This window comes from Dermacentor variabilis, chromosome 6 (assembly GCF_050947875.1).
Source record: "Dermacentor variabilis isolate Ectoservices chromosome 6, ASM5094787v1, whole genome shotgun sequence".
In the NCBI taxonomy this organism is placed as follows: Eukaryota; Metazoa; Arthropoda; class Arachnida; order Ixodida; family Ixodidae; genus Dermacentor; species Dermacentor variabilis.
The window spans coordinates 161,712,471-161,727,123 of NC_134573.1; the positions used below are offsets into that span (position 1 = coordinate 161,712,471).

Consider the following 14,653-nt stretch of genomic DNA (forward strand, 5'->3'; position numbering starts at 1 on the left):
ACATCAAATTTCACCCAAATGCGCACTGCATCGCGCGCGTGGCTTTCCCTGTATTCGATCTGTGGAAGTACACCGACGGCACCGCTCACGAGTCCGTCCTTCACGTTGATGTTGAACGTGGCGCCTGCCCCGAGCGAGCAGTATCGCACGGGGTAAATTTCCCATTTCGACATGGGTCATACCGGCCACCGTGGCCTGTACGCGTGCACACTCGTCGCCAGACCCGCATCCGGAGTACACATCAACTGCTCTAGCCTCGTGTACATATCCCACACCCTGTATGCATAGCATGCACGCACGTCATACAAGGATACTCCGCGACTTCCGGTTTACGGTGGCGCCATGTTGGGGAACCTATAGGCCTTTGCGTGCGCCTGTTGATAAGGTTCCCCAAGATGGCGGAAGGTAGCGGAAGCAGACGACAGCAGCGAATGTGACGTCACGTGCATATATGTATGGGGCAACATCGGTGTTGAACGCATCGACGTCCTTATTGGAGTAGAAGAGTCGCACAGCACCGGGCGCAACGACCAAGGCGTGATCGGCGTTGACCAACCGACTCTCGATGACGAGCACCTCTTCCGGTTGGAGTGCCCTCCCGTCCCCGATTTTCGTGAGGAATTGCCGAGAACGTGGCGTCCTTTTGATGCACAACCTGCCGCAGCGGGAAGTATAGGAGAGATGATGCCACCTCCGGGCTGAACGGCTTGTTCTGACCGCGTGCACGCCTGTAAAAACCTGGTTAGCACGAACCGGAGGCAATTGTCGCAGATCGCCGCAATTGTAATGGCCAGGCCGCCGAACGGCTCGTCGTACTTCTTGTTCGCCTATAGAGTCATACCCCCTACATGCTCATACCCACTTAAGCAGTGACCCATACCCCTCGTACCCCACCGCGACCGCCCCGAATTGAACCCAAGACATTGTCGTCAACAGCAAAACGCCACAATATAGATGTGCGACCACTGCGGATGTGGTGATAAGGTAGGGGAATTATTTCCTGATTGTGCATGATGCCTTCGCTGGGGACAAAAACAAAAACAAAAAGAACTTAGAGCGTAAGAACTAACGTTTAGTATTTGGAGCTATTGGTACGGGAAACTCGCGCAGTTAGTCATTTATAGCGCGCTTAGACTTGTAATAAAACACTAAACTGAACAAACAACGTTCAGTAGGTGTGAAAGATATAAACACGTTATTCCTTTTATGTTGTCATCGTTTCAAGGGAATATTGCTGTTTAATTTAGCGAAAAGAGCTTCTACGAGCGAATGTATGTCCCAGTAATACCGTTATGCTGTCTAAAAAAAAATAAGTGTTCAGATCGAGAGCGCTATGGAACCTTGGAAATACGCTAAATGGCCGCTATACCCAGTTTGCTCAACTTTTCTTAATTTGGATGTGTCCATTGTCGACTTCATGCCGCAGCCACTGTCGTAATAATAGTGTCGTTTTCACAGAAAATGAGACAAACAACGTGAAAACAGAGTAAGCGTGGGGAACGTTCACACGGTGATAGTGTAAGTTCATTTGAAGTAACAATCTGCAGGCCCACCGTAGTGTGGCTCGAATGTGCCACTATATTTCTCTTTTTTAAGCCTTATCACGTATCTGTCATCAGTTACACTGTTTGAAAAGGAAGATTTAGCTCGAGTGCTCCTATCTAAATACATGTAAAAGGAGAATTCGTTTTTCTCGGCAACCACTGCACCAAATTTGACGAGGTTTGTTGCATTTAAAAGACAAACTTAAAATCTAGTGACTGTTGGTTTCGAATGTTTGAGTTAGGTCGTCAATTTTTTATTAAAAATTGGCAAAAATCAAAAATTCTCAAAAAACGAAACTATCAAGTTTACAACTCTGTAACTGAACCACTAATAATGATTATACAATTATGTGAATAGCATCTAATAGTACATCTAAAGCGGACAAAATTCATATGTTACACATGAATATATAAAAAAATTAATCATAGGGAAATACAACTTTTGCAAAACCCTTGTAACCAACGTAAGAAACTCACGTAAGATGTAAAATAACAAATTGAATTTGTCTGCTTTGAATGATCTAATGGATGCCGCGTACAGAACCGCGATATCAGTTCTTGATGCAGAGCTATGAATTTGTAAACTTCTTGCTTCTATTTTTTTCAAACGGTCAAATATTTGAAAATCGTTTTAAGAAAATTTAAGACCTAAATCTAAATTCCGCTTGCAACAGTCACTAGAATTTAACTTTCTCTTTCAAATGCGACAAATTTCATCAAAATCGGTCCAGGGGTTATCTCATAAAAACGTTTTTGCGTTTTACATGTATTTGAATAGGCCGCGTCGGAGTTGGGCCCGAGCTAAAGCTTCCTCTTAATATACCAGCACGTAGAGGTCAAAATTAAATTATGGGGTTTTACGTGCCAAAACCACTTTCTGATTATGAGGCATGCCGTAACTCCGGAAATTTCGACCACCTGGGGTTCTTTAACGCTCTCCTAAATCTAAGTACACGGGTGTTTTCGCATTTCGCCCCCATCGAATGCGGCCGCCGTGGCCGGGATCACGTAGAGGTCAAGATAGGTTTTTGGTAAGATTGTTACTGCCTTACCGTAACCTTATTCGAACGTTACAATCGCAAACCATTCATTGACAAAATTTTCAAGATTTTTTTTGTTTAGCAAAGCAACTTCGTTGTCGTTTAGAGCGCATTATCGAGCAAGCGTATATGTGGTTTTCCGAGTGGCCTGAGCCCGGGCTAGCAACCTCGCAGGCCCTTTTCCCATTAAAGTTTTTTCCGTCCGTCCGTGCGAGACTCAGTGCCGTTAGCAATTCTAAAAGCGCGCCTCAGTGGACGCGTCGCGCTGGTTGGTCCGAGCTGTTTCGGTTTTGCATCGCATCTCGCGGCGCTTCGGTAGGCTTCCAGAGCTCCTAGTTTCTGGTTACATGCACAGATGGCAGCGCGTGCGACAAAGAAGAAAAGCGAAAAAACGAGCGAAGGAACCAAGGGAAAACGCGGCGCGGGGCGGCCAGCTGTGTGTTTTGGCTTGGCTGGGAACCGAACGTGAGCGGCCTGCCGTGTGTTTTCTTGTGTTCCTCGCCGGCTGCGGTACGCGCCCCGGGCTCGTCGAGTTGGGCGAGGTGTGTGCTTTCGCCGGCAGCTACGGCACGGTTTTCACACGGCTCTGTGAGTTCGCGCTGCTGTCGCGGACACCGCATATTTAGCGACTCGCGCTTTAAGACGTCTCTTCGTCGTCGGGTGTCGCACGCCTCCCGCGTGGAGCATTCGGCGCGCCACGCCTGAGATCGCTGTTTCGAAGGTTTCGCGAGGCGGTGCTGCCAGCGAGATACCACATACACATCCTCTCTAGTGAAGGTGCTTCCTTTGCCTCGCTTTCATCAGAGGCGTGTGTCATCGGCGCGCAATACGAGTGACTGGATTCGCTTCCGGGTGCCCTGGCAAACGCTGTTTGTTCACTGTTCCACCCTGGAAAACAAGCCTTCGCGCACCTTCCTTGTAGTCGACTGTTGCCGACTCTCATCTGCGGTTGTCGGTTGCTGTGTGTGTGTGGTGTGTGCGCTGCCGTTGGCCGCTGCAACGCCTACTGCTGGTTGGCTCAATTTAGGGGCGCCGTGTTGCGCTCGCCGCTTCACACGTGCGTTATTTCGCACGGGTGGTGTGGGCTTGACCCGCGCTGTGACGTGCCCCATGCTTAACGGCTGAAACAAGCCTTTCAACGTCAATTTGTTGATTGCTTGCTTGCGTCGAAGTTTCAAAACCACTAGCAAGACAGCACGAAACGTCGGCTTTTGGGCCACATTAGTCCGGTGGTTTTATCGCAGCTCTGACTCGTGTATTTATCTCAATCTTCTGTGTGCACAGCGTGATTAAGTCTTGAATAGCACGTGTTTTGTGGAACATGCTAGTGCGATTGCGTTCTCGCAGAGTTTGCAAGACTGGCAGTAGTAACAAACAATCCCGTTTCTGGCGGAGTGAAGGCGTTGGTTCTTCAAAATTGATTTTTGTCCTGTGTGCACTTCGGCTGTGTGCACAGGAATATGTGCTCTGTTGACGGCCTTCTTGTGCAGTGAACGGCTGTGTCGGGCTTTATGAAGCTAGCAGGCACCGGTTCTTTTTAGTAGAGGCAGCAACCCGTTTACTTTATTGCTAGCACGTTTTCTGTGCACCCTCGTAAATGACTTCAAGGGCCTGCTATGAAATGGTTTTTCTATGGTAAACGGAAAAGCGCTCCTTGCTCATGTTGTTCTCGGGCCTTGTTCGGGCATAGCAAAACGTGATCCATCATTACACACAGGCCATGCAGCTACGGTGTCTGTATTTGCTGCGCACCTGCACTGCCTTCCCAGCTCTTGTTGCAGCTGCGAGCCCTGTCATGAGGCAGCCCTTAAGCTTGTCTGGCTTGCAACAAAAGCATGCCTTGCCTCTGCCCTACGCATGGTCCTTCTGTAAGGCTAAACAGTTACTCGGGATCTAATCGTTCGACAGGTGATGTGCGGCGTGGACACTGCACCTTCGCTCAGTTTGATGAGGATTCGATTGTCTTAGTCGTGAAGATACCATTGTGTTCTTGTCTGGGCACGTCGTGTTGTTGTAATGGACACTTGTATGCTCACTCCCGGCATCTCTTTGCTTTGTTTTGTGTGCAGATATATTGATGTTCAAGATCTCTCGGAAACCAACCTGTGTGATAAGGGGAGAATTGAGGATAACGGTAAGTGAACTCTTGGTTTCATGTGTTCTGATGAATTTGTTGTCTGTGTGAATGCAGGTTGTTGTCAGCTGCTCTCTTCCTTATTTTCAGGAACTAGAGATAGGTCCACTGGGGCATGATGATAAGCAGCATCTTCATCCTGTGATATAAGCTGTAAGTGTGCACGATAACTGAGTTTATTTGCATCACCTTGCTGTCTTCGAAGACTGTAGTATATGGAAGTAAGACTTTTAACAATTGTTTCTCTTGGAACAGCCTTTCAATGGTAGTCATAGCTATACAGCTCCTGCCTAAAGCTACACTAACTCTTTGGCTGAATTGTACTAATTAATGTGTCGTCACTTTCCTTTTGGATTGCAAAAATCTAAGGAATTTCTTATGATCCTTGATAGATCATACCGCATGTAGAATTATATTGTGTTAGTGTGGGTGTGTCTGCATTAATCTGTTCCTTTTGCCACAATAATTGAAAATTGCCTCATTTTTAGTTATCATTAGTTCAAAGCAAAATACTTTAAAGGCAAAGCTACTGACGTAGTTTATATTTGTCTAAGGCACTGCTAGAGCTAAAATTGTACATTGTTGCAGTAAAAAATGCTGCCTCAAATGAGTTATGAACACATGACTTCAATTCTGTTTGTGATTCATGTAGCATCCACTTCCAGATTGTTTTTACAATCTGCTACAGCATCTGCGCTTGTCTGCATGTTGCGTTGGATGTGGTTTCAAGATTTGAGCATTTTTACTAGCACATTTGACAGAAACCTGGGGTGTAACTTTGTTACTTTTGGACAGAAATTCAACACCTGTGTCACACAACCACATTCGATTGTGACTGAGCACTATTTGGATCGAAATTCTTGACCATGATTGGCTCCCTTCCCCAGATTAAGCAAAGAAGCAATCATGACCAAGAAATTCGATCCAGATTGGGTTCGATGGCGCTCAAAAGTGCACTGTGTGATGCCTGTACAAGATGCGACTTCGGGATAGGATGCGTCAAGTTGGAGATTCACGGTAAGGAGTATGCTAGCTTTTGTGAGTGGGTATCATTCGAACACAGCAAGTCTGTAAATGGGCCTAGAACTTGGCATTTGACAATGTGCTTGCCTTCCTGTGCAGCCTTCCAACCTTGTTACATAAGCCGAGCAGCACATGGGCTTTACTAACCCAATGTACTCTTATGTACTGTCTCCACCACACCTAACCCAAACATGGCCTAGAGGGACACACAGAAGAAAAATGAGCTGAGCCATATTTGTTAATTACACCTTTACGATACCAAAGCCGCCAACCTCGAGAGCAGGCTTGGTAAGCTGGAAAAGACACAAAAGCAAAGTATGAGCTATGACGCCACCTTCAAGTTCCTTCACCAGCTCACCATGATGTGATCAAGTTCTGTGATGTAGGCTCAGGCTTAGCTCAAATTGACCACACTGTATTCTAAAGAGGACCAAAGATAGGCAAGTTTCGAGAAGTTTTGCGGTGCCACAATGGCTCAGGTATGAGAAAATGCTTGAGTATCCTCCTTGTCACGCTGTTACTGGGGCAGGGGATTTCACAGGAAATTAAGAAAATGAAATTTTACCCCTGTTCTAGCAATCGCTGTACAGCAAAATAATAAAAATAATTTCAAAAGAATACTTCCTCAGTCTAAGCTGCTTTAGTGCTTTCTTTCTTCTTTTAGTGTTCCTTTAAGAACTAAGTTATTACTGATAGCATTGAGCCAAAACCAGTATTTACTTCTTCTTTTCTCATTATCCTTTCTTCTCCATTTCTCATAAAGGCCAACTGCAATGAAACTTTGCTTAGGCTAAATCAGTAATAAAGGAGTAGTATATACTACTGAAGCAATTTTGGAAAAGCTGTAGGACTTGTAATTGTCTAATTTTCTTATTAGTAGCCTTTTAATAATGCCTAAGCAGATGATTTGTGTATGGCTAGCAGCTATTATATAAGGCCCAGTACACCGCCTCCAAGATTTTTCAGCGCGTTGCACGGAACCGCCACCAATGCCAGTCTCTGAGGTCGTGCCGCGGAGTCGCGGAATCAACGTAGTGTAATTTCTGGCAAGTGGTAATGACGGCTTTTTCTTTCTTCTTTTTTTTTCAGTTATGATATCTGAAGTGTCTGCTTTTGCGAGCCTTTCTTGATGCATCCCCTTGCTTATGAAACGTAACATTTTGCACATAGGCTAGTCTGCATCTGTGCTATCTGAATCTAGACTTTTTATGTGGCTCTAAGTTTCCTCGCAGTTGGCCTGTAATAGGGGACATATCAAACATGTGTGCTAAAGCATGCAGAATATGCATTAGGAATGCAGGCTGGCCGAAGCATCCATAAAGTACATTCAATGCGGTTCTTGTTGCGGCTCTGCGTTTCTGTGCAGTGTCCTCTGCGGAGGAGGCGCAGGCTGGTGGGGGCATGGCGACGGTGGAGGGTCGTCCGGCCCAGTATGGGGTCACGCTGCAGCAGCTGCGGGAGCTCATGGAGACCCGTGGCCATGAGGCCATCCAGCGGATCCAAGAAGAGTACGGGGGCATCCAGGACCTCTGCAGGAAGCTCTACACCTCACCCACTGATGGTTTGTACCATGTTGGACCATCGTATCTTGCAGTATGTCTTAAGCATTCAAGCTCAGGGGCCCTGAAAAGCTATTTTTTATTGTTATAAGCCTGTGCCATTATCAGATTGTGCAATAATGAACATGCGATGTTATTGACTTTGACAGGCACAGCATCTACACTTGCCTGCACGTTGCGTCAGATGTGGTTTTGTATTAAGACACTTTCTGTGTTACCAGCCATGAGCATTGGAGCCAGGCAATCCTACGCAATGAGATAGTATCAACGAGGTTCTATTGTACTGAAATGCTACAAGAAAAAAATTAGTATTTACAAATAGTGACCATTCCATTCGAAGACCAAATCAAATAGGGCAATATTTGATTTGTTATTTGAAAGCTCCGAATATATTTGCACGCTTCTAATTGGTCACAATCTAGTATTATTTTGTCACACCCACATGCCAGTTTATGCAATCATAGCGCACTCAGGCTGATATTCTCAAAGGGGATCAAATGAGAATAGTGCTTCCGAGTGCACTTGTGTTGTCGACAAACGTGGAAAGGTGCATTCCACGGTGGGGCTGACTTCTTGCAGGGCTGAGCGGATCTGCGGCGGACCTGGAGCACCGGCGGGCGACATTTGGGGCCAATTCGATCCCGCCCAAGGCGCCCAAGACGTTCCTGCAGCTGGTATGGGAGGCGCTGCAGGACATGACGCTCATCATCCTCCAGGTGGCCGCCTTTGTCTCCCTCGTGCTCGCCTTCATCGAGCCCGAGGACAGCGATGCGGGACATGGTCAGTCTCTCAGGCTTGCTGCCACTTTGTTGTGTTCTTATGTTTTTCGAGCCTGGATGTTTATCTAGACGTCCGTCTTTCTGGCCTGGAAAACCGAGAGCTCTGAATTAATGAAACTGGTGGTCATTAACCAGCTTGAAAATGCATTCAGAACATAGTGATCCTGCCAAAATTATTAATTATTGCGAGGCTGCTGTACATTGATGTCACTGCAGGTTCTACCACGCTGTGACTAGTGTTAGCACTGGTTATTGTCAGTCTTCAGCACGCTTAGTGGCTACTATGATTGTTAATGCATTTGATTAGGCTAGCTTAGGTCAAGCAATGGATTCCAGGGTGTGCGGGTACTACACACTCGAATGTAGTGGAGTGAACCCAACCTTGCAAAACATTCTGCAACAAGGGAGGTAAAAATGAGTGCTGATACAGTTAGGTTATAGTGCAATGTGGCTAACCTTAGCACTTGTCCCAAGGCTGCTTGGGCAAAGTTTGTTGCAATCATGGCACTGGAAGAAAGTGTATTTGCACAATAAGTTGTGTGGGGTGTGTGCACTACTGTGGTTACAGAATAATCTGTGGTGGCACAATGTGCTACTGTATTGTCTGACACTGCTTTAATGTGTAAAGAAGCAGGTATTAAAACTCATTTTCCTTTAGCTCTTCCCTGCACTTATATGGGCAGCTTTCTGGTCGAATACTGGAGACTGTAATCAAATATTTGATTGACTAGTCTCCTGATAAGTGTGCACAATATGCGACCTGAAAAAGGTTTTCCTGTGATTTGTAGTGTGGGCTGATTCTCGAAGCAGTGAAGCACCACAGCATCCACATACCTCATAGCATTAATAAACAGAGCTAACCTGTAAGCATCATTAGCAGCATAATTCAGAAGCAATGGTAAGCTATTGCTTGATTCCGACAGTCTTCCCCCAATGGTCTCTGCCACCATTTCTTCTTTTTGAGTGTTTACAATACCTGTTTTGTGTGCAAGTTGCATAGAGGGCTTCAAAGGGGAATGAGGAGTCATTAGCAGAAAGCTGCCAAAGCTTCTGTCTGTCACCAAACCAATTGCTGTATTTACTCTATTCTAATGCACCATTGATTGTAATGAGGATAACTCACGACCTGGGATTCACTCACAATCTGGCATTCACTCACAGTCTAGTGTAGCGCTCGTCTTTCCTTTTGCCTCTCACTGTTCTTTTTTTTTTCAGTTTTTTTGTGCTAAACAACATCATGTTATGATTGTAATGCATGCTCAATTTTCACAGTAAGAAATGAAAAGTGCTCTTCGTTCTATTGTAACATGCACCCCAATTTTCATACCTCAAGAAACGATAAATGCAATGGCCTTGGTATTCCACTGACCAGATTCTCATAACGGTGATTTGTTCTCACTTGGAAAAAGAAAGTTTACTGTGCCCGAGATAGTGCGGACCAGGCATCATTTATCACCACTGTCGCATGCCCCTTCAATTCCAAAGCATCTATTCTTCGGTGCAGTTTATGGCGTTTCAGATACCACATTTCCGACACATTGTAGGCTATGGCAGCTAAACTATCTTCTGGAGTGGGCTCAAAGCTGCTACAACTCGGGGTGGTGTTGTGGACATTTTCAAACTTTGCTGTGCTGTTGAATTCCAAAATGTTCACATTTTTAGCCAATCAAAGCACAAAATGCGAATTCAACAATAGTATTACGAATAGTACCACCACAGTGATACTTGGTTTAAGGATGTTTAGTGCCATTGACTAAGTGTGAAAGCACTGTCGTTTTGGTATCGTACCTGAATCTAATGTATGACATTTTTTTGTCATTTCTTCTATATAAAAAAAAAATGTGCATTAGAATGGAGTAAATTCGATAATGCTCTCAAGTTCATTGACTGTTGGCTATTTTGGCAACTTTCACTTGTTAAGCCGTTTTCTCAATAAATCTGAATGAAATCTGGCCGGCTCACTGCAACTTGAGTATGCCTTGTTGAAAATCTATGCTCATTTAGAAGGCAGTTGCAAATGGTGACTGATGGTCCCTCTTTGTTTTGTTTGCACAGGCGGCAAGCCAAAGGAGCCCGGTGAATCGGAAGCTGGGTGGATAGAAGGTGTAGCTATTCTAGTGTCTGTAGTAATTGTGGTTCTAGTGACTGCATTCAATGACTACACAAAGGAGCGGCAGTTTCGTGGACTCCAAAGCAGGATAGAGCAAGAGCACAAGTTTGCTGTGATTCGGGGTGGTGAAGTGAACCAGATCGGCGTGACAGAAATTGTGGTTGGTGACATCTGCCAAGTCAAGTATGGTGAGTACCTTCTTCTTTCTGTCTAACCTTGCCTCCCCCCTCTCCCCTTTTTTTGTGTGTGTATCCCTATACAAGTCCACACACTAGTATGTTGACCGGGCTTGTTTCAGCCATTGAAACGTACTTCCCGCAGTGACCTCAGAACAAGGTGCTTTCAATGTATGAGTACTTCTGTGAAATGTAGCTGAGGTTTCTGTCCTGTGGCATTACTCTGTGGCTTTGAGCTGCCAAGTGCAAACTTATGGTTTAGTGTGTATTGGTGTTGGGATGGTAGGCGGTCTCCATGATGGAACATGTTTAGCACAGGTGATAAGACACTCTTCTAGACACCAGAGTCTTCTCTGCAACATTCATGCTTAGTATGTGTGAAAAGTGGCATATATAAAAATGACAAAAAAATAATTAGAACTAGCATTCCACAGCATCTGTTTTGTGCTGTTCCTCCTGTTCTAGACTTATTTTGGAAGTTATGGGTTCATTGTTAATTTACAGCAGCTGTTTGATTGAGGGAAGAATGCAAGAAAATGGCCTATGTACTTAGATTTCGGCTTCCATTGAAGAAAATGGAAGAAACTCGGCGAATTGAAATTAATTCACAGCCCTTCACTGTGACATTTATCTTAGTCCGCAATGCAGCTTTGAGTTGTTGATCTATCTGTCATCTTGTCACTACAGAGTTGTGAAATTATTTCTCCATTTTTGACATTAAGCTGTTGTGTTTTGCTGATTTATGTCTGAAACACAAATGTTAAGTGTCGTTTGTATAATTAATGTGAAGTCCTTATGATGCATCAGAATGATGGCACATGTGTGTTCAACTCCATGCGATAGAAGGGCCTTTTTTTCCCTCTGTGCGTAGCAAAAAGAAATGACTTTTTGGTATGTTTTTTTATGTAATGCTTGTATGTATCCCTCTCACTTATTGCTTGGCTGGCTGAAGGTATGAAGAGGTTTCTCAGTTTCATCTGTTTGTTTTTGCTTTAAATGGTACTGCTGAGGGACAGACCTGGCACAGTTGAAGGTCATTATAATGAACACGAATAAATTCTCTACTGCAACTCAATCTTAGGTGTTGGTTTGATACCATTTCATTTAAAGGGACACTAAAGAACAACACCACTGAGTTAGTTTAGTCTGGTGAGGTCTTTATTTCAATATGCGACTTGCATTTCATCTATTTGGTGGAAGAAGGTTTGCTATTTGGAGATAATGGAGGGCCAAGTCTCCCCTATTGAATTTCATGGACGAACCATAACACTGGTATGTTAGATGGCATCGTGGATTTCAAAGTACAAAATTTTACGGAGTACAGAATCTGAGAAAAAGCTGAATATCTGCTCTGCCTCACAAAGTAGCTTAGTATTTGCATTTACAGCCTGTACCATTATATGTGAACATTGTGATGTTCGATTTTATTGACATCTGTTACAGGCTGCTCGGAAATTGAATGTTTTCTGAGATCTCGTAGTCTGTAAACTTTTGTGGTTGACTGTACTTCTTTCTGTTCAGGTAATGTTACAATAGGTTGAGTCCTTAGTTCTCTTAGAATGCAATATAATCAATCCTTCTTTATCAGTGAACTAATAAAGGGGCATTGCAACATTTTTCAAACTTGGTAAAAAAATTTTGCCATCTGTAAGTAGTGTTGCTATGGACATGTGAGCCAACAACTATTGCGCTGCATGCAGTAGAGAGCCCAGTTTTGCATAAAAAAATTGTTCTCTCCTAAAACTGGTACAGTGGTACAGAGCTGGTCAGATGAAAGAACAGAGCACTCGGCTTGTTTCTTCCTTTCTATCTTGTGCTGTACCAGTTTTAGAATGCAATACCAACTTGCCCATTCCTCAACCCTAGCGCTCTCTCCTGTTGCTTTCGATACCCCTTCTATACTAGGCGTTTTCTATTACGATCCTCCTCTCTAAAACCAGCCATTGAGCAGCAAATCATGATCATGAGTAACTCCTGAGTGAAAGCTCGCACACGCATGCACATCTCTGCAGTCTTAGCACATGTAGAAGTGGCAGTTGTCAATGCATCGTGCTCATAAAGGGCACCTTTGTTGGACACCAACCTCGAAGAGTTACCACAAGTGCGCCGCGGAAAGGAAAAGTAAGAAAGGAGCACTCGGCAGGGTATTGCTATCATTGCCGCCCCAGCTGAGACGATACGTATTCGGGAGGAATGAGGAAAGTAAACATTATATTCTTTACATCTCCATTATCAGTATATTCCATTGCATACATAGCAGGCAATGTTATGATAGCTGGAAGGACTTCTCTCAGCGCTCACATTTGAAACCATAAAATAGTGTGCCACATATGAATGATAGTCATGTAGGTGCGTGCCATGTAATTCAATTTAAAATTAACTCTTATACATTTATGTCACAAAATATGACATTTATTGCATGAAAGGTGCCAGAGATCTGAAAGTAGTTGTGCTTGATATTGAAATGTAGTACGTCATCTATACTGGAAGCAGCAGTGTGCATAAGTAATAAATATTTTCATGTAAGCTTGTGTCCGCAAGTTGTGGTTATAATATATGATGTAGATCTTCCGTTGAAAAATTGGATAAAAAAAGACTGCTCGGATAAAAAAAGACTGCTCCACGAAAGGCGCGGAGTGAGACCTCTATGATCGCAGCTTGTGTAGCTTCTGCATCGTTGCCTACTATGTACGAAACGGAGTACTATACGGTATTAAAAAAAAGAACTTGTAGAGAATATATTTATTGAAAGGCTTCACACTTGCTCTAGTGTGTTCTCTATTTTGGAGGATAGAGGCTGCACGGTCCCTTTCAGTATTTCCGAGCACAGTGCCCCAATCTCCGAACGTCACAAGGAGCTAGTGCGTGAACTTCAAGCTCGTCTAATTTTTTGTCTTTTTTTTTCTTATTTGGCAAGACTCCGCTCCCTGTGAGACCAACACTCCTGGTATTGCGGTCGTGTAATTTACTAATTCTGGTTAGTCTAACATTTCTCTTTAGTGTCCCTTTATGTGGAAGTTATGCGGTGAAGCCAACAACACAACACCATCATGGTATCTATCACAGCAAAGAAAACCATTCTTTCGCAGCTCTGAGTTGTAGCAACAGGTGCTTTACTGGGGTGTGATACCACGTCCACAAACTGTGAAACAGGAGAGCAGTGCTGGCCAATGAAAATAGTTGCCATTGCTGTGAACTGGTAACCATAATTTCTGTCGTCGTTGCTGCTACAACTAAAAAAAGCAATGATCAGGTAGGAGCACTGACCTTATTTTTCGTTTTCACACTTTATTCTGGATGTATGTAATGGGGAGCAGGCAAATAGATTTTCGTTTTCACACGTTATTCTGGATGTATGTAATGGGGAGCAGGCAAATAGAATTGGCGCTGGTGTCTCTATGCATCTTGTGCAAGCAGTTGAAGTCTGGTGCACATTTTTCAAGACTGATTACACTGTGCTGAAATGTTAGATTACCAATAAAAAATGCAATGCTTTGCTATTTGGCTCATAGGATTTCTCACTATATCATCTGGAGGGAAATCTGGCGCTGCTGCGCTCTTGTATGCATGGGAATGCTGGGATATGGTAGCTTCAGATGAAAATTGTTCTTGGAGAGCCAGGAAGCACCTGGCTAGCACCATCCTTTCTGGCACACCGGTTTGTTTCCTACTAAAATAGCATGTAAGAAACTGTTTTACCTTTGTTATTACACAAAAACATGTTTAATTCAATTATGAGGACTTGTGCTTGGATGTACAACTATATGAAATGCAGAAGTATTGACGGGTTGCTAAATTTGTAGTACAGATGACAAGCTCTTCGCTTGCTTTGCGACAGTTTGTTGTCTGTCCTTGTTTTCTTCACTTCGTTGGGCACTGCGGTTGAGTGAACTTTGCTGGACTATCATTCCCATGATGACGGCACAGTGCCTGTTAGGAAATTCGCACTGTGATGCCAGATTTCCCTCTAGGTAATATAGTGAGAAACTATGATTTGGCTGTAGAATGCCCCCATAGAAGTTATACCTGAGTGGTTTCAATTATAAGCAAAACTTCTAATGTCTGTTTAAGGTTTAAACTGGCAAAAAGGACAGGTGTTGTAACGCCTGTCATGGTGATTAGAGAGCTGATTTATTTAGGTGCAGACAAAAAGAGAGCAGCAGCTGTAAAAGTGTGTTTGGTCAGTGTATTTATGTATTTGGTTCAGGCGTAGTTTGCTGTCTCTGACACTTGATGCACATTATTTTAGGGTGCATAAGGTTCAGTGCTAAGCTGTGCTTGTAATGCG

General features: G+C 44.0%; 1 protein-coding gene across 16 annotated transcripts in view; it reads left to right on the top strand.

Annotated features, from left to right (window-relative positions):
- Nucleotides 1-14,653, top strand: part of PMCA (plasma membrane calcium-transporting ATPase 3) — a 376,386-nt gene that overhangs the window by 264,387 nt on the left and 97,346 nt on the right. For 14 of the 16 annotated variants that reach the window (XM_075696519.1, XM_075696521.1, XM_075696522.1 and 11 more), the window contains 5 exons: nt 4,654-4,718; nt 4,809-4,871; nt 7,108-7,302; nt 7,880-8,080; nt 10,135-10,377. In XM_075696519.1, the coding sequence (XP_075552634.1) occupies nt 7,143-7,302; nt 7,880-8,080; nt 10,135-10,377 (604 nt within the window). In that variant the 5' untranslated portion in view covers nt 4,654-4,718; nt 4,809-4,871; nt 7,108-7,142. Of the gene's footprint in view, nt 1-2,995; nt 3,173-4,653; nt 4,719-4,808; nt 4,872-7,107; nt 7,303-7,879; nt 8,081-10,134; nt 10,378-14,653 lie in introns of those variants that run through there. The other 2 variants (XM_075696513.1, XM_075696514.1) reach the window with 2 other exon arrangements.